This window comes from Sebastes umbrosus, chromosome 2, assembly GCF_015220745.1.
Source record: "Sebastes umbrosus isolate fSebUmb1 chromosome 2, fSebUmb1.pri, whole genome shotgun sequence".
NCBI classification, from domain to species: Eukaryota; Metazoa; Chordata; class Actinopteri; order Perciformes; family Sebastidae; genus Sebastes; species Sebastes umbrosus.
The window spans coordinates 38,267,482-38,292,492 of NC_051270.1; the positions used below are offsets into that span (position 1 = coordinate 38,267,482).

General features: G+C 40.6%; 1 protein-coding gene across 2 annotated transcripts; it reads left to right on the top strand.

Moving 5' to 3' along the window:
* The first annotated feature begins 588 nt into the window (after window positions 1–588).
* cers3a (ceramide synthase 3a) lies at window positions 589–21,708 on the top strand. 2 transcript variants are annotated; one of them, XM_037789669.1, is made up of 11 exons: window positions 589–825; window positions 4,782–4,989; window positions 6,473–6,590; window positions 7,361–7,479; window positions 7,611–7,668; window positions 7,879–7,929; window positions 10,175–10,267; window positions 10,977–11,105; window positions 13,782–13,888; window positions 17,036–17,189; window positions 19,327–21,708. In XM_037789669.1, the coding sequence occupies exons 2-11, from the start codon at window positions 4,817–4,819 to the stop codon at window positions 19,516–19,518; spliced, it is 1,194 nt and encodes a 397-aa protein (XP_037645597.1). In that variant the 5' UTR covers window positions 589–825; window positions 4,782–4,816; the 3' UTR covers window positions 19,519–21,708. The 2 variants fall into 2 exon arrangements, with proteins under 2 accessions (XP_037645597.1, XP_037645590.1); XM_037789662.1 differs by lacking the exon at window positions 589–825 and having other exon boundaries at window positions 4,523–4,989.
* Window positions 21,709–25,011: the final 3,303 nt, after the last annotated feature.

Here is a 25,011-nt window from a genome sequence, read left to right on the forward strand (position 1 = left end):
ACCTGTGATTGGTTTAAAGTCTCCCGTCACGGGCTAGATTTTCTGAAGCCTGGAAACAGAGCCATGAGGAGGAAGCAGAAGTCTAGTTATCTCTCAGAACACTTGAATTACAATATGCTGAAAGGTTATTATGGAATTTTTGCCCAATGATGCCAAAAATATACTGCCTACTGAAGCTTTAGTGTAAAAATTGGCATGAAATGATGAGTCAGATGAGGAGTTGGTGCTTAAGCAATTGAACTGGTTCAACTGAGTTGATGTGTAAGTACAGAAAATAGCTGCTGAAATGTGTTAGATTGTGTCACTGATTATGAATAAAACGTTATATATATACACAGTATGTTTATATATATATATATATATATAAATGTTTATAATGGACCAAGCCAATCAATTGACATTTTGTAATAGTCAACATAACTTCCCAGTTGCCTCCTCTGTACCTTTAAGGTTTTTTTGTGGGAGAACCTGCTTTTGTACTTTATCAGGAACACAGTACAAACAATGTTATTAGATCCCTTGAGGGCAGGGAGAAAAAAAAAAGCTTTGTCAGTGTCTGTGTGTGTGTGTGTGTGTGTGTGTGTTTGTGTTGTGGCAATCCGCTAGCCTACCTGTACTTCCTGGAGGGGAGGAAAAAAACCTTCCCAGGTAACTGTGGCTGGGCTGGGTGTAACCCTAAAGAATGTCAAACAAAGGGAGAGCGGCTAGCTGCTGGTTGTAACGGGGAAATAGAGGATTTTACCATCCCACAGCAAACACAGCACAGTCTGCTGGCGTGGAAACAACAGCCCTCCAACCTGCTCCGGTAGCACTGACAGTGAAAAGGTAAGCCTGTGACCTTGTACTATATGATTGGTGAGCCCCCTTGCTTGCTTTATCTTGAATGTGAGTGAAAGTGAAAGTGCTTTCTATTCTGGTGTAATCTTTTTTTGGGGGTGGGGGGTGTGGGGTATGGGGGGCTCTGTGAGGTTTGTCATGGCTGACTTGGGATGAATGAAGTCCCTGTTCTCAGAGAGATCATTTGAGCCCATTTGAAATCAAAAGGTTTGGGGTTAAGATTAGTTCAGGGGGGTTTAAGATGTTTTTTTAGATCTGTTTTCTATCTCAGTTTGACAGTTACCTGTATTGCTGGGTAACCTTGTAGGGCCATGTAAAGGTGGAATGACAAGCGGTTTGACTGGAGGCCTTAATGTCACTTGAAGCACTAAACAAACAGCTAACTGACAAGTGAGGAGCAATATTTTTTATTGTGTATTTGTAAAGCCTGAGGTCATAAAAAACAGGTCTTTGAGGATTTTTTTAGAGGTGATTCAGAGGTTTTCATCTTCTTCTAGACTTTGTCCTTTATTTCAGAGGAAAATATTGTACTTCTACTCACTGTTAAAAGTTTTTGGAGAAGTCCGACAGAGAGCAGTTCGTTACAACGCACAGGCTGAACATGTTTTGTAATGCACATTAATCCCCAGTGGGTTTCAGTGAAAATGCTTTGACTGTACTGTGGTAACAAAAAAAACCTCCATCAGGTGTCTGTCAGTGTTCTGACATGACAGGCTTCACACATCTATTGTAATCATGAATATAATGGAATTGAATCCAGGAGACTAGAGAGGGCCGTGATTAGGTCACTAGTGGAGCTTTTCAACAGAGCCAGTCTTTGCAGTTAATGTGGTGAGGGGGAAACATATACCAGCGCTGACGTTGCAAGGAGAGGTTAATGCTGGTGCTGCTGCTGACACAGGGCTCTGACATCAACATGTTCCCACAGAGATCAGAAAGAAACCATAATATATACAGTAACTGAAACTTAACAAAACTTCCAAATGTTATCTAGAATGATGAATTTCAGAATAAGATCTGCCTGCATATTTTATAGGATTGTCTGTTTTTCTGTCTAAATTCTTTACTTATTAAAAGTCCAAGGTCAGTAAATAGTATTTATTAGTACACTTGCTGGAATTATGAGATACAACTTACTTACCAATTTACAAGAAGGAAAAAGCTGCATTCGGCTGCGGAGCCACATGCAGCTCTTTAGCTCCTCTCCAGTGGCTCCCTGTGGATTTAAAAAAAAAAAATGAGTGGAAATGAATTTTTTGTTTACATGTTCATTTTTATTTATCATTGTTGTAGGTCTATGGTACGACGGAGAATTAGAGCGACATTGAGGCAAAAAAAAATAGATCTGAGATTTCGAGAATAAAGTCATATTTCGAGAATAGAGTCATAGGTTTACGAGAAAAAAAGTCGTAGTATTATGAGGATAAAGTCATACTATTATAAAGTAGTAATTTGACGTGTTATTTTTTTTCTCGTAAAGTAATGACCTATTCTCGTAATATTACGACTTTTTTTCTTGTAAAGTTATGACTTTATTCTCGTAACATTACGACTTTTTTCTCGTAAAGTTATGACTTTATTCTCGTAATACTACGCCTTTTTTTCCTCGTAGTATTATGACTTTATTCTCGTAACATTACGACTTTTTTCTCAGAAACATGTGACTTTATTCTCAAAATCTCCGATTTCTTTTCCCTCAAATGTGGCCATAATACTCCATCGTACATTTGCACTTTGGCCCTCACTGCATTAGACTTATATACTATATACTTAGACTATAAACTGTGTTACCTTCATCACAAAGCTCAAATGTTTTGCGGCTCCAGACAGATTTTTATTTATTCTTTGCCTAAAATGTCTCTTTTGATAGTAAAGGTTGCTGACCCCTGACTCTGTGTGTCTAGATAAGGATGCCAAGGTTTTATCCTCATTTTATGTTTATATTATCGTTATATAATTACTCAGGAACAACTTTCACTTTTCAGCAAGACATGATAAAATCTTGAATTAGTCTAGTTTTTGTCATTGTGATAATACTGATTTATTGTCCTACTTATTTCCTCAGAGCTTATTTATGTCTGTCTTCTGTTCCGTGATGTATCTAATGTTGTGTGCAATGCTTTTTCTTTTTTTAAATATTTTATTTTCAAATTTTTTAGTTAACCAAATATACAAAACATACAAAACACAAACTCAAACAAACATGGCTCCAAATTCCCTCCCTATACCACCCACATACAAACTGAAAAAGAACCCTACTCAAAAGTAGTAGGATAGTTAAATATCAATTGAATTAAAAAGGTGTGCAATGCATATACCATATGGATATTATGTTAGTTTAATTTGTAACGTTAATGTCAGGGAGTAACTGTTGCATGTTATACTTTCATTGTGAGTTGTCTGTAAGTAGTTTAATTGTTATTATAATTTGATATGGACCCCAGGACGGAAGAATAGCTGCTCTAACAGATCATTGGAATGCAAACAAAAAAAAAAACAGTTAGAGATTGTATCTAGCTACAGAAGCTCTGTGGACAGAGGCTAGTCGAGAAGTGATGTCAGGACTTTGATCTCCACCACAATGCGTTGGCCATCAGTGGGAACGATTGGTGCAGTACACGTTATTTATATCTATATTTTACCTCCCAGTAGAACACACACACGCGCACACACCTACAAACCCATTATTAGTCATCATTATTAACCCATTATTAACTGCTTTCTACTGCGATTTGTTGCTAAACTGCAACCCATGCTTTCATTGTCAGTTTTTTACTGAGTGTTTTTTCTCTTTCTCTCTCTATCTCACCTTCTATCTGGTTTTTGGTCTCTCTCTCTCTCTCTCTCTCTCTCTCTCTCTCTCTCTCTCTCTGTGTGTGTGTGTTTGTAGGAGGGCAGGGTTGAAATAGGTGTGGAAGCGATCTTGAGAATAAGGGAGGGATCACTGGGTCAATATTTGTTTAGGAAATAGACCTTTATGCACACTACATTAAAGCATTATCTGACTGCTGTCTGCTAATCTTACCTTACCCCCCCATCTCTGCCATATTAATGTAACTCATAGTTAAAGTATTTCACAAGGGATTTGTGCAAGTCATGCTGCGTGACATAGAGTCAAAGCTAAGTGAAAGCTCATCCAGGACATACATCAAACGTTTCTCCTGCTTCTAACTCTGGTGTCAAAGCCAGAATGTTGCAGATACCTGTGGCCTTTAACAAGCTCAGTCACAAGGCCAGCCAGATACTTCAACACGTTCTCATCCCGACCCGTCACATACTGCTGCCTTGGTATCACTTTAGGTTTCGGCATCAAAATCACCCTGGCCCTGTTCAGACCTGGTATTAACATGCGTCCTCAGTGATCCGATCAAAAGTGGACAGCTTTAAGTACAGGTGTGAACGCACTCAAGACGCATTGAGGACGCATTGAGATCGGATCTTTCAGACTACATTCAGAGGTGGTCTGGGCCTCATATGGCCACATTCTTTTAGCAGTGTGTACGTGAATGCGTCCTGGTCCACATTAAGGACCGCCTACTCATCTGATGTCCAGCTGGGATCTGCGGGATCACCGCACTCCTCGGTTGAATAAACAGGGAGACATGGGCGCTTGTCAGCATGGAAACGGTCTCTGTGCTCTACTGTATCCTGTCGGTGCAACTGTATTTTATTCAAATATATCTTGTTTATAGGCTACATATCTACAGACTATCAGACTGGGCACGCAAAGTGCATTATTATCATACTGTCAGAGATGTGTCTATGTTTTTGTTCCGCTGCTTTGCGTGGAGCTGACACCAGTCCGTCCGTCCGCCTGATCTCTGTCTTCCCCGGCTCTCTGGAGCGCTGTACCCCTACAGGCTGGTGTCTGGCAAAAGCAGCGGTGCTGGCGGCGAGGAGGTCCCCAGAAGTTACCTTGCTAACTCCAAATTCTGCTTTTGTAGTACAGGCCTCTGGTGGCTCTGTTGGGGGTGGAGGGATGTTTGACACGGTGTATGAGTGGTTCTGGTGGGACAGAATCTGGCTGCCTGTGAACCTGACGTGGGCCGACCTGGAGGACAGGGAGGACCGGGTCTATGCCAAAGCCTCACATCTCTACGTCACCGTCCCCTACACCTTCGCCTTCTTACTCATCAGATACCTGTTTGAAAGGTAAGATCCACATTCCGTGCACCTACTCTCCCACAAGGTTGTACTGTACGAACAGCACATCACTCTCTGTCTAAAGATTATACGGTATATTACAGTTTAAAGTCTGGTGGCGAAACACTGTGCAGCTCTTTGTATTGATCTTTCAAAGGCATTCAATACAGTTGATTGTGCAATGCTTTTAGAAAGATTTAATAGTATCGCATTTGATAATATTGCATACAAATGGTTTCAGAGTTACCTCATGGCCAGACAGCAGTGTGTGGTTATTGGAAATATTAAATCTGAATTTGTGCAAATTGCAAAAGGTGTCCCACAAGACTCAATCTTGGGTCCTGTTCCTTTCACTCTTTATAAAGAAAACATTGCTTCTTCTGTAACTGGGTGTAACATACATCAATATGCTGATGATGGTTGTTATTATTTTACTAGTTTGGCTTTTTATTATTTCTACTCTTTATTGCCATTTTCATCTAAGTTTCTTATTGATGTATGTTAGTGCCTAGCATTTTTTTTTTTTACTTGGCTATATTGTAAAGGAGGTCTCTACCTAAATGTCTTTCTGAGTTAAAATAAAGGTTGAATGATTTTAAAGTTTCATTACATTAACTAACATTAGCCACCATAAACTATTGGTCATACTAGACCAGGTCGGAATCAGAATCACCTTTATTGGCCAAGTATGTGTGCACATACAAGGAATATTTTTTTTTCCCGTGATATTATAATCTATAATGGCAGCAGTGAATATTTTGGTGTTAAAGGGTTATAGTTTAGGAGAGTGTTCTGCAGCGCCTACCAGAGGGAATTTACATGATTCTCCATTATACAACAAGCTGTTGTAGCTCAACTGTACTTTGTCAAATCTGCTCCAAACTTGACATGCTTCATAACAGCTCAGGCCTGAGGACATCCACATGGCAATATGGAGTTATAGTAACTGTGCCACCGACTGACCACAAGAAGTAGGCCTTGTGTGACAAACAGCATTCGCTTTTCATGACATTATTTTGTTGTGTGGTCTGCACTTAAAATACAGCAACATAATGCGTGTTCCGTGTGTGTTTGCTAGCATCGCAAGGACACAGGAAGTGGTACAGAATTTACAATAGGTCAGTTCCAGTCAGTTATTATTATTATTAGGGCCCGAGCACCGACAATGTCAGACCACGAGGACCGTATTGAAACTGAAGGAATTATTATTATTATCTTATCTTACAAAAAAAGACACTATACTCTGACCGTCCCAGTTCACCAGCAGAGCAGAGACCTGGAAGCATGCAAAAACTTATCATAGCAGCGTCATATTATCAATAATAGTATCAATGACAATAATAGTCAATAATGAAGGCTCTTTCTGATGTATATATGTTATATGTAAATAAACATGCCATCAATAAAACTACATCTTCATCATGCACTGTATGTCCTCTGCTGACTCTGACATTGTTAGAATTGAACCCTGTGTCTGTTAACTGTGTTCCAGGTGGATAGCAACACCACTCGCAGTCTCTGCTGGGATCAAGCAGAGAGGCCATCTGAAAGCAGACGACAACCCCATTCTGGAACATTTCTACGTTACTCGGTGCAGAAATCCTGCTCAGGTAAACAAATTCCTACTCAAATATTAGCCCTGTACGGGGGCCCTGAGAACACCAGGAGGCAACCTCCAGTTCTGAAAAGGGAAGCTAATGTGCCTTAAACTTTCTTTCTAATGGCCATCAGGAGGCGACTGGTGACTGGTTATAAAAAGAAGTCTGATTATATAGAAGTCTATGAGAAAATGAGCCTACTTCTCACTTGATTTATTACCTCAGTAAACATTGTAAACATGAGTTTATGGTCTCAATCGCTAGTTTCAAGTCTTCTTCAATACAGCATGATGTTCATTATAAATGATATATATTATTATATATATTATATAATTATTCTCTCTCTAACTCTAACCCTAACCCACAGCCGAAACTGTGAAAACAGGGCATGAAAATAATAATAATTCATCTCATGTCTAGATACTGTAGATTAAATTCAGTTAAACCAAATGAAAAAATAGATTTCACAAATTATTTTGTAATTTTTTTAAGATGTGACCAACTTCAACTTTAACTCTTAGAGGTCTCATTTTTGGTTATTGGTCTGATTTGTGATTTGTAGAATAGGATTTGTGCACCTGCAATGAAACAGTTGTGTTTGTGTGAGAGTTTGTATCACATGCACCTGGTTTTTATGTGTGCGGGTTTTGAGACTATAAAACACCATAATGTTCTTTCTGGTGGGAGATAGACATACATCTACATTACACACATTTTAATCACTCTGTTTGTGTGTATGTGTGTGTGTGTGTGTGTGTGTGTGTGTGGTCACTCCTATCCAGGCAGACATTGATGGGCTGTCTAAGAAAAGCAGTTTGTCAGTGAGACAAGTCGCACGCTGGTTCAGAAGAAGACGCAGTCAGGACCATCCCGGAAAACTGAAGAAGTTCAGAGAGGCCAGGTCACTGCTCCGTGTGTGTGTGTGTGTGTGTGTGTGTGTGTGTGTGTGTGTGTGATAATATGATGATAATAATGCAATACCTCCAATAGCCATCGTCTATACATACTGTATCTCTGCTCTGCTTCCTACAGCTGGAGGTTTGTCTTCTACCTGTTGGCGTTCATCGGAGGACTAGTAGCCCTGTACGATGTGAGTAGCTTATATGATTGGAACATGAGCCCATCTCAGCCAGAAACATAAGATTTACTGTGAAAAGCACCTCGACATATCTGTGGTTAAATGTTAAAGTTACTAGCAGCCTTGTGGTTGTGTCTCCATGTCTTTCATAAAATCTATAGCCCTCTACATTCCAAATAAACCATACAAATATAATAACACTTACTTCCCATGTTTTTGCAGAAAGAATGGTTTTATGACACTCGAGAAGTATGGACAGGATTTCCAAAGCAGGTTTGTATAGCTTACTTTTTATACACCATTATCGTCGTTAGAAAATGTTATTAAATATAAATCAAGTTTTCCTACTGATTCTATAAAACCTTTTGAATTATTTGATTTTACTCAATCCTTAAGGCATTGATGTTGAAAACTTGTACTTCTGGCCAATCTTCACTTTGATGGATAATAGAACAAACTTGATGAGCCTGAGTTGGCCTGAAAACAGAGCCACGAGGAGGTGCAGGAGTCTAGTTTTCTCTCAGAACACTTGAATTACAGAATGCTGAAAGGTCATTATGGAATTTTTGCCCAATGATGACAAAAATATACTGCCTACTACAACTTTAAGGTCCACCATTTCTAAAAATAACTCTAACCATCATTCAAAGCATAGTTGATCATCATTTTTACCACATACCCTACCCCTAACCCACCAGCGGGTAGGTGGGTTTTAAGGGGTTAAAGTAACATTACATTCAATCACCTCTCTTTTTTAAACATCAGCAACCAACCTTGTTCTTAAAACACCACTCACAATAACAAAACTGCTGTGACCCGCTCTCTATAGAACCACTCCTTCTTCTGCTTTCTGGTCCTTGAAAATGGACTTTGCCTTGGGACTGAGCCCCGGTCCTCCTCGTGGGCCGAATCAAGCCGGTGCTTTGGCGGGGCCGGGAGTTGAACCCGGGCTCTCTCCTCCGAGAGCTGACCTTTCCATGTTCATCCGTCCACCCAGATGGAAACTAAGCCCATCACATAGACCATACATTCACAACATCCAATACACTCACCCGCAGAAGGCCATGGCACCAAAATCAAAACCCTGACACTTTAATCCCAACCTTATCCCAAACCTTCATTCAAAGCATTGTTGATCATCATTTTTACCCCTAACATGCCAGCGACAAGCCCGCATTATACATTGTAGTGGATAATGACTACTTTAGAACTTAATTAACACACTTGTTAATCTTTGGGGCGCCACCTCTCTCTGGAGGAAAACAGATGGAAATGCTTGTTTAATAACAAATTAATCAATCTCATAATCTGAACAGTAAATTCTGAAAGCATTGATCCTAGTTTCTGCTTATAAACAAATAGGACAGACAACGACTTTAACAAAAATATGAATGAACATCAACATGAAATGAATGAATGAATGAAATGGATTCTTTGAATGGTAAAGGTAGCTACATTGAAGGAGATAGTGGGAAGAAATGATGTGATCGGAATGTGAGCTAACGTTACACCTATTAATTTAGATATTAGTAATTCAGAGCGCCAGCCAACACCAACTATTAATCATATCAGCAGATAAAATTGTCCTGCTTTTGTGCAGAGATGTCAGTTCCCAGTGGTTCCAGAAGGTCGCTTCTGCCCGCTAAAGCAACGGTTTTCCGGGAAAGAGGGAGTCGATAGCGGTAGTTCTGCTGGCCTCGGGATACTGGTCAAAAGTCTTTAAAGCCAGTATAGGCTACTGCAGCAAAAGTAGGTTAGACTATCAGCAACACAGCCACTTGATTTATTGATCTAGGGTACCATTAAGTATTGCTTGCTTCAGAAGTTAAAAATAATCTTGACCTAAAACGAGTAAGAAAGTTACAAGACAAAAAGAAAAAAAAGCGGGCGAGGGGAGAGCTCCACTAGGGTCAGATGAAAAATGAAGAAAAAGCTGCAGACGCAGAAAAGTGTAACTATTTATCTGCTTGGCGCAAATGATGATTTGAGGCGGCGTCTTTTAGCCTCGCCGCGGTCACTCTTACTTTATCACTTATTGATTTTCTCCGGCTTTTATGAGTTAATCAATTTGATATCTTACGCGCACAAGTCACACATTCTCTCACCACTATTGTCCATAATCACTGATTTTACAAATGATGTACACATCGATAGGGTGTCTGAAAAACAAGCCCTTCTATAAACACAATGTTAATATGCACAATAAAACATCAGGGAACGGGTTACATATGTATACATATTATCAAAAAGGTATTCTCAATAAAGCTAATGATGAGCTAAAAACAGGATGTGCAGACTATTAATTACTAATTCTAATGATACTTACTCCCATAGCTCCATTATCAGCCTGTACTTTGAGAAATGGAGTTGAGGGAACAATAGAATTCTTCTACAGCTCCATCCTGACAGCTAAAGGGGTTGGGACATTTTGTCTAGTGTGACTGAGACTGCTTCCTGTTACATGCTGTCCATCTCATCGTGATCCTGTCTCTGTTTCTGTTTGTCTCTCTGTCTGCAGTCCATGCTGGAGTCTCAGTACTGGTATTATATCTTGGAGATGAGCTTCTATGGCTCTCTTCTCTTAAGCGTCGCCTTCGATGTCAAGAGAAAGGTGAGTAGTGGTTGTGTTGAGGCAGGAGTTGCTCAGTGACATCGCCTGGCCTCTCATCAGAGGACGTTGACATTCTTTTTTTATATAAATTTCATGACGTAGGTAGGTCCCAACCAGTCGACTGTATGTCAGAATTGTTTCAGGGCTGAATTAAAACAGTATATAGTAGGGGGTCACGGTTTTCGGATCGGTACATTTATGTTACAGCGAGGAGGTCATGTTCTGATTTCAACATGCTTTTCATTTATTTGGCAAAAATAAGTTAACAAATGTTTGCCTTAACAAAAGTATGTCTTACATAAGGAACATAAACACTTCTTCATTGTCAAATCTTAATTGAAAGAATAGGTCTTCTACAGTCATTAGTGCAAACAAAAAATGCAGCTTTTTTATTTTCATATAAATATGATGTAATTATAGACTAAGGCCATCAACATAAATTGAAACATAAGCTCAACCAGAACTATGCTAAATAAAAAAAAAAAGAATCTATTTGGTAGATTGGTATAACATTTGCTGAAAACATTCAAGCTCCCCTGAGGATGAGCCCTTTTGATTTCACTGACCCCCTTGGTCTAGCACCATCCTCCGTAATTAACATTGTAGCCTCAAGATGGAGCTAGTGGGACTCTGGTTTAGTAGTCTGGTAAAGACTTAAACATGTTCTCCATATTAATTGACTGATTTTGTTTTGTTTTTCCTCCTATAGGACTTCAGGGAGCAAATCATCCACCACTTAGCCACACTGCTCCTCTTATCATTTTCCTGGTGTGTCAACTACATCCGTATAGGAACACTGGTCATGATTGTCCATGATGCCTCTGATGTTTTACTGGAGGTCAGTCACTGCCACACAAGTTTAAAGAGCCTTCACCTGTTGATACTGGATGACCCTGCAACACCTCAGTATATTCAGTGTCAACAATTTTTAACTTTTTTTTTTTCTTTTTACAATATCAGTGCATGAAATGTTTAAGGTTGTATTGTGGTAATAATACCATATACTGTGGTTTGGACTGGAGGAAAGGTTAGGCAGTTTACACTCCCGGCTGTGGTTTAACAACAATTAAGAGTTGTTCAACTACAGCCAGGAGGCCGGCCAGTTGCTCTGGAGGGCGGCCAGGGGAGTGGCCAGGAGGCGGGCTGACTGGCTCAGGGCAGCTGGGGTGCGGGCTAGGGACTAGCAGGCTGGGGTGCGGGCTAGGGGCTAGCAGGCGGGGTTGCGGGCTAGGGGCTAGCAGGCTGGGAAGCAGGCTGGAGGCTTAGCAGGCCCAGCACTAACAGACAGGGATGCTAGAGTTTTTTCTCTGCCCGTCCAGGTAGCAACCTCACTAGCCAAGGCTTTGAAGACACTTGCTGGAGGGCCAGTGACAAAGTTGCATTCTTCTTCTCAATACTAGAGGTGTTTTTTTGCAGTAGATCAGAAGGCAGTGAATGACATGAGCCAACTCATTTAAGTTCCTCTCAAAAGACGAATCATCTGCTGGGCCAATTTTTGGCCAGATTGTTCTGTCAGGCAGGGACCCAAAAGCAGTCAGTCCATTCAGGCAGCAGGGTCTGGAAGTAACATTTTTAACACTCACCTGCCACTGTGGCAGCTCACTGAACATTTCTACCAGTCACTCAATTTTTTTGTCTGCCGCTTCTGAAATCTAGGTTTTAAAATTGTAAACGCTGAGTCAGTGGTACCGTAGAATTATGGAATATATCATGTAACCTTAATCCATGACTATATTTGGTAACACTTCATTTTACAGATCCGTAAATTTCATGGTAATTAGGTGATAATTAGCAAGTTACCTATTTGAAATTTCTTTGGAATTACTGCCAAATTACCCCAATATTTACCTCAACATTTATCGAAAATTTCTTTATTATAAACATTATTTAATCACGATTTGCTAAAATAGCATCTCATGGTTAAAATAGGGCCCTTAGGCTTGAGAAGCGGCTGCTCTTCATCGGAAGTGGAAAACCAAAGCTTATAGAAGACACTTCTGATCAGACACAAATCTCCCCATTGTGTGACTTATTGTCTACACAGATGTTACCTGGTAGCTAATGTCATGATTCAGGGAGGTTTGTTTTGAGAAATTTCAAAGAAGTTATTTGCTAATTATCATCAATTTACCAGCAGACATGGAAATAAAGCAGATCAATTAACTTTGTTAATTCTTTTTCCTGGAAATGTATTAAATAAATTACCAGCTATTGGGAAATAGCAGAATATAATTATCAAATAATGTTTATAACAAAGTAATTTTTGATACATTTTGAGGTAAATATTGGGGTAATTTTTACCCTATATATATATAGGCTTTAGGAATTGCTTTTAAAAATTATATTTCTTAATATAAGGGAAACCTGTCTGCCATGGTGGTAGGTGACCTGAAATTTTTACCTGCCACAGCCAACATTTACCCTGTATTTGGCAGGTTGCAGGTGCTAATTTCATTCCCTGCAGACAGGAAGAGTTCAGTGATTTAATGAAGAAGAGGGGATATACACTCACAGGCCACTTTATTAGGCACACCTGTTCAATTGCTTGTTAACACAAATAGCTAATCAGCCAATCACATGGCAGCAACTCAATGCGTTTAGGCATCTAGACGTTGTGAAGATGACTTGCTGAAGTTCAAACCGAGCATCAGAATGGGGAAGAAAGGGGATTTAAGTGACTTTGAACGTGGCATGGTTGTTGGTGCCAGACGGGCTGGTCTGAGTATATCAAAAACTGCTGATCTACTGGTATTTTCACGCACAACCATCTCTAGGGTTTACAGAGAATGGTCCGAAAAAGAGAACATATCCAGTGAGCGGCAGTTGTGTGGACGGAAATGCCTTGTTGATGTCAGAGGTCAGAGGAGAATAGGCAGAGTGATTGGAGATGATAGAAAGGCAACAGTCACTCAAATAACCACTCGTTACAACCATGGTATGCAGAATACCATCTCTGAACGCACAACACGTCCAACCTTGAAGCAGATGGGCTACAGCAGCAGAAGACCACCCGGTACTAGCAAGGTGTACCCAATAAAGTGGCCGGTGAGTGTATAAGCTTACAGGAAGGTACAGGTACGGGTACGGGTACAGGTACAGGAGGATGTTGGAGAACAGGATGAGTAAAGTCCGAGGTCATCTGTTGGACAGGTGGAGAATAGCAATAAAGCTTATAGAGCCGTATGTAGCCTTATGTAACACACCCATGCTAAATTGACGGCTTGCCATACCCATCCACCACCCCAGTCTCCACACACTATACTGCCCCTCTCTAAAGGACACACTGCTTCCTGCAATGGCACTGAATGTTGGCAGAATTGCCCAACATGAACGTAATTCCTATATGGATACGTGGCTGATTTAGATTATACCATGATACAGCAGAAAATGGACAGTTTAATTCAGTTCAAATTCGGTCTGTGTTTTGAAATGTGGTTAATTAACAATACAAAAAAAAAAAAAAAAGGTGACGCCTGCACACTAATTAACAATACAACTAATTTTTCTCTTTCAGTCTGCCAAATTATTCAACTATGCCAAATGGGAGAAAACCTGCCAAAGTCTTTTTGTTGTGTTTTCCGTGGTGTTTATGGTAACACGACTGATCATCTTCCCATTCTGGTAAGTTCATAAATGAGGTGTCTGTGTGTGAGAGAGAGAATCTGAATACGTATTTATGTGTATGCATGATTGACAGTAAGCTCTAAAGTATAATATTTCAGTTTCTTTCCATAGATTCTGTTAGATTGGGATATTTAAATGTTAGTTTATTTCTTATAAACTGAGAAAAGTATGTTACTAATCACACACTGAAGACACCTTATTACAGTATTCTGCACATCACTTAAGATAAGATAGAACTTTATTTATCCGAAGGAAAATTGTTGCGCAGCAGTTGCAGTACAGAGTAAGAAAGAGTGCAAATAAAAACAAATGATTAAAGCATGCAGTGGGTAGAAATGGAGACCACTGTTCATGTCCTGTGCGTCACGTTACAATCAGCTGTTCGTTCGTGTCCCATGTTCACAACGTTCAGCGTCATTTTCACGCTACAAACATAGACGTTTTAAGCCCAACCACGTAGTTCTTTCCTAAACCTAACTAAAGTGGTTGTGTTGCCTAATCCTAAAGTAACGCCAAGGAGCGTGACAAAGCGGCAGTATGTGACGAGTTGGGATGAGAACATGTTGGGCAATGGCAAATTCGCCCTGCATGATCAAAAGAGCAGCAGCCAGTCTCACTGCTGCTTACCTCGACAGCCCTCGGCTGGTGTGTCAACATTGGAAACAATGGAAGCTGCTGTCTATCTGAACGTACCTTTAGGAACACCTTTCTGAGGTGTCCTGGTGGCATTTAAGATGCTGACCAACATCCCCCGCAGTTCGAGTACAACAAGGGATCTTTTTCTTGTCATCAAATGATTTTTTTTGGCAAGCAGCAAAGGGCTACAGGTTGGATTTGAATCCAGGCTGCTGTGGAATAAGGACTCAGCCTTGGTTCACGGGGTGAGCTACCAGGGCACCCCTCTAAAGCTGTTTCAAAACAAAGTGACATTAGACATTCACAAAGTGGGAGGTAGTTGAAGGCCTGTTAGGCCTGTTAGATTACATTGCATTAACTTTTTAACCTTAAGTTTTTAAACCCTTGGAAGTTTGCTCTTCATCTGATTCAGCTGCCACCAAACTATACTATTGAATGTATTGGAGAAACTCCAGTACTTTCATACCAGCATCTACAGCACTAGAACTACAAATTAGATTATTTTAAATGTCCCCAGCTGTGCTCAGAGTTTGGTAAAACTGCCTTCTCTTTTCATTAGGGGTGTAGCGATTCATCTACTACATCGATGTATTGATTTATATTCCTACGATCCAACTACATCGATAGATACTCGGCAAGTTGTCCTTTCACGGGAGACGTATATCGATATTAAATCGATTTGAAACGCAAAAATCGATTGTATGGATACTAAGGATTTGCACCTTGTATTTAAGGACGACAAACATTATATGAAAGTGTTTTTGAGCACTTTTATTAGTAAAGAAATGTTAAACGTTACTCCGGTTCACTCTCCAGACATCTGCCAGCTCTGCCCTCTGCAGCGCGAGCACGCATCCATGGTGTGCATGCAGACGAACGGAGCACTGGACTCCTCGCTCTCTCACCCGGTAGCGGCGTGGAGGCAGACGGGCGCCGGTCTGCATGAGCTGCTGGCGCTGCGGTGCCGAGCAGCCGGTTGACGGAGTTTCATTTTGGGGGCATTACGTGAGCAGGCGCTTTCAGTCCACTTGACGAGGGCAGCTTCACCCATAAGCACTTTCCCCGTGCGTTGTCGTTTTTTAATTCAGAGAAAATTACTTTCCTTTTCCCCGTCATGATATCTATGTGCATGCAGCATCAGCCTCACGTATCCAGCCGGAGAGCAGACGGTCTGTGAGGCAAATTATCACGACGGGAGTAAAGTAAAAAACAAAACAGAAACGTTAGTCTGACGTAGTTTTAAAATGTTGTTCCGTATGTTTTCATGTATGAAAAGACCCCAAATGAACACCGTAGGTGGACTATTTGATTACTATCAGCAGATTATTTAAACAGCGTTTGTAGAGGAATGATTCTGTCCCAAGCTGTTTGATCACTATCAGCAGTTTGATCACTATCAGCTGTTTGATCACTATCAGCTGTTTGATCACTATCAGCGGTTGATCTCTGTATTATTACTCTACCGTTTATATTGAAAATGAGGACAGAAGCAGCAGGTTAAACCACTGTTCATTTAACTTGAATAGAAGTTGGTTTATTATATTTTGTGTTAAATATTGCACTGCCTTGTATCTTGAGAACTGAATCAGCAGGTCCTGCAGTTGCACTTTTTATTATTTTCTAATAAAAGCTGTATGTATTTGCCATTAATCGTTGTTTACTTGTTTATATCCATAATTAATTTATCCCTGATTCCCTTACAAATAAAAACTTTGATGAATCCTGACCTGCTCTGTCCAGTATCAGATATTTATTTCACAGTCACACTGACTGAATTTTTAAAGTGAGTTTTTAAAAGTTACTGTATCGATTTCAAATCATTGAATCGTATCGTATCGCTCTAGATGAGCCAAATATCGTCCTTGTATCGTATCGGAACCATGGAAATCATATAGTATCGTTGTAAAAACGCATTGTTACACCCATACTTTTTATGCACCCTGGGCATGGAATGGGTTGCAAAATATCATTACCTTAGAAGTACTGCCTTACAGTATTTGAATACCTTTCAAGGTATTTTACAAACTGCCCTTTGCCCTTAAGGAAACATGTTTCTGTTTTATATAATCCTTGGTGGAATGTGTTATGGACATAACTTGTATGGCCTATACGCCTCTCTCTCACTTTTACTATTTCATAACATGTGAAATTGAAATTGCTGCCGTCTTGACCAGGACTACTGGAAGAAGAGATCTTGTCTCTCAATGGGACCTTCCTGGCTAAATAAAGGATACATAAATAAAATATAGATAGGTGGACCTAATATACTAAGTGTATATGAGAGGTGATGGTATTTGCTGAAGAAGTTCTTTGCGTAAAACGAATACTAAAAGTAAGACTATAGGTCTGAGTTTGGTTTGACCTCCTTTTGGGTCAACACCCAGCCCATCCAATCCCCATCTGCTCACATAAATGTTCTACAGCATTTCACAATCTAATTACACAGGACACAGGTCGGAACGCTGGATATTAAAGAGTCTGACTTATTTCTATTCTGTTGTGTTTCAGGCTGATCCACTGTACCTGGGTCTACCCCATTCACCACTACCCTGCCTTCTTTGGCTACTACTTCTTCAACGTGATGCTGGTGGTCCTTCTCTGTCTGCACATATTCTGGGCCCACCTCATTCTCCGCATGATCAGAAAATTCATCTTTGGCACTGTAAGTCTGCTCAGTAAGAAAAGTCTGTCATCTATCAATATTTCCAAATATGTTTGATGGGTAAAAAATGTTTGCTTGGCAACGCTGTACCGCAATTTATACTTTTTTTTTTTTCATGGTGGTCTGATAAAGCCATTGAGACATCAAATACATCATTATAATTAGGCTGTTGGGCAGATCATGAACATAAACCCTTCCACGCCGGACTGGATGGATTTATCATTTGCTGGGTTGTAATTGGTCTCTGCTGTTGACCTTTAAAATGGACAAAATGGTAGCTGTTATTGAAACACTGTCAAAGATTTCTCTCATTATCTCCCTGAGATATTTTTTGGAATAAATTTGACATAATGATTCCACCCTAAAGCTGGATTTATAGTCAATGCAAGGATTTAACGGCAGCCCTACCATAGCATAGGTTCTGATCTGTAGTTGAGTGTCAGATTTCACCTGATTTTACCCGCTGCAATGCATGAATTACACATGATCCGCCGTTATCAGTAACAGTAGTTATGTTTACTCTCTGGTACAAATAGTAAATGGTAAACGGACTTGCATTTATACAGCGCTTTTCTAGTCTTCCAACCACTCAAAGCTCTTTTTTACACTACATGTCAGCATTCACCCATTCACACACACATTCATACACTGATGGCAGAGGCTGCTAAGGTGCCAACTGCCCATCACGATCTAATCTAAATACTCATTCACACACCGATGGCTATGCCTTCGGGAGCAATTTGGTGTCTTGCTCAAGGACACATCGACATATGACCCGGAGCAGCCGGGGATCAAACCACCGACCTTCCGACTGGTGGACAACCTGCTCTGCCCTCTAAGCTCTGGTACAGAGTGATGGTTGGCTACACACAGACTTCTAGAACTGGAGTTACATCCAGATAACTGTTAATTCACCCTGTCTCATTATAGAATAGTATTGTTCATTCATTCATACAGAGAGGAAGGTGTTATGATCAGAGTAGTGTTGGACCCAAACGCAGACAGAGACAATGGCGGAAGTTGAACAAAAAGGCTTTATTGCCAAAAAGCATGGATGGTGGCAGAATGACTGAATGAACAGGCTGGAATGAGCAAAGCAGGCAGGCAGGCGGTGATCCTAGGCACAGAAAACACACAGGATTAGAAAAACACGAACAAGGTCAAAAACTATGAACAAGATCCTCAAAGTTACAAGCAACGAGGCCGAGGCGAAACTACCACCTGGGTTAAGTCAACGATTGGCGTCGAATGACTGGAGAGCCGGGGTATTTATGATGAGGTGGATGATGAGATGATTTGCTGCAGCGCAGGTTGCTCAGGTGGGTTGATTGCCTCAATGAGGGAGAGAGAGAGTCTGCCGGGTAAAAACTCACTCACCCACATAGACAGACAGGGAACTGGGCACAAAGGGAAAAAGGGAAAGGTACACTAGGAAGGCTGAGTTCATGAATGGAGTCATGAACGGAGTCATAACAGAAGGTCTACAGTGTAATGCCTGTATTATATGTGTGTTACGTAAGGGATAATCAATCCCAGGGGATTCTTTCACAAAAAATGACCCGCTAGCTGTACATTATCCCGCTTATTACACGGCTACTTACTTAAGAAATCAATATTTTGACACAAAAATGGTCCGCCAGAGTCCGACATCTGAACTGCACCCATAGCAATGGTCTGTTATACATAGCAACGGTCTGCTATACATAGCAGCAGTCTGCTATACATAGCAACGGTCTGTTATACATAGCAACAGTCTGCTATAAAGAAATTACAGACCGCAGAATGCCGTGATTGACCAATCCGAATTGAGTATTCAACACAGCTGTGTAATAATGTAAAGTAGAGTATAACAGTCTTTCTTCAACTTCCTTCATGTTGTTTTCACTGTTGACAATCTCCACCACTATCAGAAAAAGCCAAGCTGACCGACCCCGGTTCTTGTTGTCTTTCTATGGTGTCTCTATCTGAACTGTAGCTGCTGTAGCTCCGACTTGTAGTTACATTTTTCAGGAGACGCATGTCAGCGACAGCATACCCATTAACGTAGAAGTAACATCCAGCCTACAAATAAACATAAGACATTTTGTTGACCCATCCATCTACTGTATTTCTCATTTCTCTCTTTCTTGCGTCACAGCTGACCAGAGATGAGAGAAGTGACAATGAAGAGGAAGAGGAGGAGGAAGAGAGCAGCCAGTCAGAGGACGAAAGTGAGGAACAGCACAAGCTTGTCAATGGATTGGCGCTCCGTGAGAAGGAAGACAAGAACGGCAGCTTTGGATGTTTATCTCCACCAGAGACCATCTTCCGGTCAAAGACTGTATACTGACTCATGATCAGTAGAGATAAAGGTGTAAGAAATCAATCCCATCTCACTCCCAACGTGTCAAATACCTCAGCTTGGTCAGTGCGTTCAATGAGCTCTAATATAAACCCATCCGCATCATTATTAGACGGTCAGAGCAACTGACACAGTTTAAATAGCAAAAAAGTTCCAGTAGGGCGGGTCACAACACAGTAACACAGGACTGTCCCCCCAGGACACCGCTGTCCATGTCCCGTATGAAACAAAGTCAACATTTACCTTAGTTTTTTTTTAACGTAACTTCCGGACTTTACCAACAGCAGTTGCATAACAAGCGGAGCTATTTTATGTAACAAACTTACTTACTAACTTGCTTATTTGAACCCAAACCACAATCTTTTCCTAAACCTAACCACGTAGTTTTGTTGCGTAAGTAAACCTAAAAACTTAGGTAAGCCTACTTTAAAAGTTTATTTTGACTGTTTATTTTGACTGTTTGCATGTAACAATTGGAAACTGTGTGTTTCTTGTGAACACAGAAGTTTCTAATGAAAAAACACTACGCATTTAATAAGTGGAATCTTGACACGTCGTCCCTGAGTCGAAAACTACCGCTAGAGGGGAACCTAGAGCGCCATAGTTTGAAATATAGGGCCACTCAGGGCGCTCCCACCACGTGCTGAGCGTAAGGTGCCAAGTGCCAGAGGGGGCACCAAAATTATGACCATCATCATAATAATCATAATAATGAATTATTTAATTTTGCACAACTACAATTGGCATCATTAGACTATTATATGCAATACAAAGACATACATATTTGCTCGAAATAATATAAGGAATTATGGTGCCCCCCTCCTCCATCATCCTGTGGTTTGTTCCATTGCGCCTGACAAACTTGAGCCGGCTTTTATTTTGAAATGAAAGTGATCGTTTGACAGTCATCATACCAGCAAGATTATCAACACTTTCTGCTTTCATTTCAAAATAAAAGCCCTCAAACGTTTTTTCTGTGGACAGAATTCCTTCATTTGTTAACACAAGGCTTTTATTCTGAAATATGTGCCGGACAGTGTTGTAGAACATGCAGTGACTTGCAGGGCTCCATGAATGAATATAGTGATATAGTAATATAGAGTTTTAATGGTGTATTACGACTATTATCTACAAATTACAACGCGTTTCTTAACCTTTCTCTGTCTAAAATAAATATAAATGACATTTATAAGGAAATAAAATGACCATTATGAAAGGCAGACTCTATGTAGAAAGAAAGGGCTGACAGCAGCAGAAACGCAGCAGAAACCAACGCGTGGGCCACTAACAAGCTGTGGTATTTGACGAGTTGGGAGTGAGAATGTGTTGGAGAAATTGAACAATGATAAATATATTTCATTTAACACGGCCTGAAAAAAATAGGCAAAAAGTGATTTATTCCTTCAGATGCTGGAATACAACCTAGCCCAAATAAGCCTTGCTGTTCTCACAATGCTTTGAACTGCACACATGTACAGCGAGAGAGAGAGTTTGGGATGTTTTTGTCTCTTTCTCTGTTCCTCCCCACAATGTTGACAGAGTGCTTCACTGCCCTGCAAGTCAAAAGAGACCAGCGAACCAAACAAGCAAACAATCCCCGACGTGGGCTCATAACCACATCTAATTTGTTCTGTATTGTTTGTGATATACAGCGGTGGTGCATGGGGAATGGGTGGCGGTGGCGGTGGGGGTGTTATGCTCACCTTCATGCATTACTGGGACTCTTTGATGACTGAACATCACAGATACACACCGATCAGCCATAACATTATCACCACCTGCCTAATATTGAGTAGGTCCCCCTTTTTTGCCGCCAAAACAGCCCTGACCCGTCGAGGCATGGACTCCACTAGACCTCTGAAGGTCTGCTGTGGTATCTGGCACCAAGCCGTCAGTAGCAGATCCTTTTAAATCCTGTAAATTGCGAGGAGGGGCCTCCGTGGATTGGACTTGTTTGTCCAGCACATCCAACAGATGCTACATCGGATTGAGATCTGGAGAAGGTGGAGGCCGAGTCAACGCCTCGAACTCGTTTCCATCCACATGACGCAAAAGGAAACGTGATTCATCAGACCGGGCCACCTTCTTCCATCGCTCCGTGGTCCAGTTCTGATGCTCACGTTGCCCATTGTAGGCGCTTCTGGCGGTGGACACGGGTCAGTACGGAGCACCCTGACTGGTCTGCGGCTACGCAGATCCATTCGCAACAAACTGCTCCTCACTGTGTGTTCTGACACCTTTCTATCGGAAGCAGCATTAACTTTTTCAGCAGTTTGAGCTACAGTAGCTCTTCTATTGGATCTATTTGTCTCAGCTAACACTGAAAAACAAGCTGTTAAAGACGTTACTCAGTTCACTGAAACTGCGTTACCATAGAAACACAGTGGCACTTCTAAGACTGTCATTGTGTCAGTGTGAAGGAAAAACAACACAGAAAAGGCAACATAACTGCTCGTATTGAACCACCGATTATGGTGAATTATGTCCTTAGAGTCCGAGACAATATGAGTTTTCCAAATATAAAAGAAAAAAGAACAAAAATAAGTGAGGAAGTTTACTCTTGCCTAACATCACTAATGCTGTGCCAAAGAATTATATGAAGTACCGTGGTTGTTGCTGCTCTCCATTAACTGGAGAAAACCAGCACGGAAAACTTGTCGTAGGCTTACAGTATTTATTATATGGAAATACTGAGTGGGGTTTATGTGTGTCGATGATATTATAGTCAGTGTTGTCGGAGAAGTCCCTGGGAGCCACGGACAAACATTTCAGCAACATCTACAAAAAAAGTGAAGAATGAGTGAGTATCATGGAGCAAAATTGAATTGATGTGTTTTGTGATTCAGAGTTCAGTTTTGTATTCATCCTTTATGTTTCTTTTAACCCACAGCTAATGTAGTGTCATTTTGATGCTACAGCAATACAATAGTGAATAAAATGTATGTAGTAAAGTAGTTTTTCTGGATGATTACTCATTGTTCTTATGATAAGGAAGAATCAGTCTTCTTGGGTCCTTATTCCACTGCTTCTCACAGTATGGTGGTCATCACCCTGCTCCTTTTCATGAAACAGAATCAGGCTGCTGACCACATGTGCAACAGAACAAAGGAAACACTTTCTGGCTGGATTGAATGTTGATGCCCTATTTACGACTGACGGGATGCATTTTTGAAAATGTGTGAATACGGCTTTGGTATTTAAGTAAGGGTCAAACCACTGTAGAAAAGACACCCTCATTTTGATATTTTATAAACACTCTAGACCTTAATATGATTATTATAATTAAGGTAAACTGTGCAGGTGAAGTGAATTTAATTGATTAAAACTTTTTTTGTGAAAAAAGTAACTAATTTGCCTATTCTAAAAATGGTGTGTTTGAATATTTCTGCAGACTGGGGTCCCTAAACAGTCTTGAATTACATAAATTGGGTATCACTGTAAAGCTGAGACTCTTGTGGATCCAATGAGCCCAACTGTATTCATGTGTGATGATGTTAGTCCCCATAGGAGACCTTTCATTGTAGTGAGACCACTTTTTATTTAAACTTGACCTCCCTGTATAACATGACCTGTGGTGACCTCTAGGATAATCACAGCCTCATGAAACTTTACAACCACAAACTAGAGACCTAGAGCATTAAGGAGGGGGGGGGGGGGCTTTAATAGCTAGATTGACAATAAGGGGGTTTCTGAGCAGCTTCCACAACAGAAGTGCTCGCCATCCAATCGCCGAAAAATGCAATTCTCACAGAAATCATAATGTCAAACGTTTTTTGATCCCTAATCTAAATACAAGCAATAGGGGTTAAGTATCTTGCTCAAGGACACTTCGACATGTGACCGGAGGAGCCGGGGATCAAACCGCCGACCTTTCAATTGGTGGACGACCTGCTGTATCTCTGAGCCACAGCCAGCCCTTATATATACTTATATCATCATGTTCTACACTCTTATACACTTTCACAATTTATTTTAATTGATTAATTAATTAATTAATTATTTTTTATTTCATATTAATGATTAGCATAACTTGACACACAGTGGTGAGCTGCATTTCAAATGAATCTTCAGGTTCCCAGCTTTCGGATGATGTACACCACTTCTACTGCCGTGACTGTCTCATAAAATTTGAAAATTAGCCAAAGATTCAGAAAACCTTTTGGGTCGTTTGCATGTCTTTATTCTCTCGCTGAAATTAGAAGGAAACTGAGGTTGGACAGATATTTCACATGTATCACAAACTACAGCCAATCACACAAAACATTACTCTAATCATTTTCTTTAGTTTGGATATTAAAATACAGCATGATAAGGTGCGTTTCCTACAGTAAGTCCATGTTGCTTTACTATTGTTTTACTAGAGAGTGTCAGACTGGCTGTTTCCAGGTCACAAAGGAAAGGGTGATGTGCAGTCCTGGATACTGTCTTCCATACACAGACACATTCATGTGAACCATTTTAGCTACATCCACACTAATACTTTTTCATTTTATAACGCATAACTTGCTATGTTTATATCTAGCGTCCACAGATGTAAACGTGTTTTCAAGCCCCTAAAACGGAGACGTTTGAAAACGCTGCTGACACCGTTTAAGTTTCAAAACTCCGGGGTTGTGTTTTAGTTTGGACGGACAGAAACAGACTCTTGAAAACGATGATGCTTCTTGATTGGGTCTTATCAGTCATGACGTGTCCTTCCCTGATTATTCACGCCCCGTCATATGAACCTTTTTCCAAAAGAAAACAAACGACATCGGCCTCGACCACCGGTGGTTAATTCAACATGGATAACGAGCGTTACATGTGTCGTTGACCTTGTTGTCTCTGCTAGCAGCTGTTGTGCAGTTAAATTCTGCATTTTACAATGCTACTACTGACTACATGTGCAGGAAGAAAGCTATTATTCGAGCTGTTTGCATCAATTCCCGTGTCCTGCACTGCTTCCTGTTTACACTGGCAAGTGCATGCCCAGTGTACTTGAATGGTCATGTGATATGCGTTTTCCGGCGTGGTAGTATGGACGAAGATAAATTCTGAAACGGCCCTAAAATGCTTGTCTGGACGGAGATCGTTTTGAAAAATGTATTAGTGTGGATGTAGCCTGAAAGTCTTCAACATGAGTATTGAATATTCACTTAGGACTGTATAGATGATGATTCAACAGCAGCGACGTTTGCCTCAGGGTGTCGGTAAGAACACACAGCACACTCAGATACAGTTGATTCCTCTTTACTGATTTATCTTAGCACAACAGCACAGTATTGCAACCACAGAGGCTTAGAGGTGTCCAGGTGAAGGACGTGTGGTCTACAACAAGAACAAATACAAAGGTAGACTATACCACAATATAGAATATAGAATACAAGTAAGCAGATGCTTCACTTAAAGGTCCCATATCGTGCTCATTTTCAGGTTCATACTTGTATTCTGTGTTTCTACTAGAACATGTAAACATGTTCTACAAGCATGCTTTAATATTCA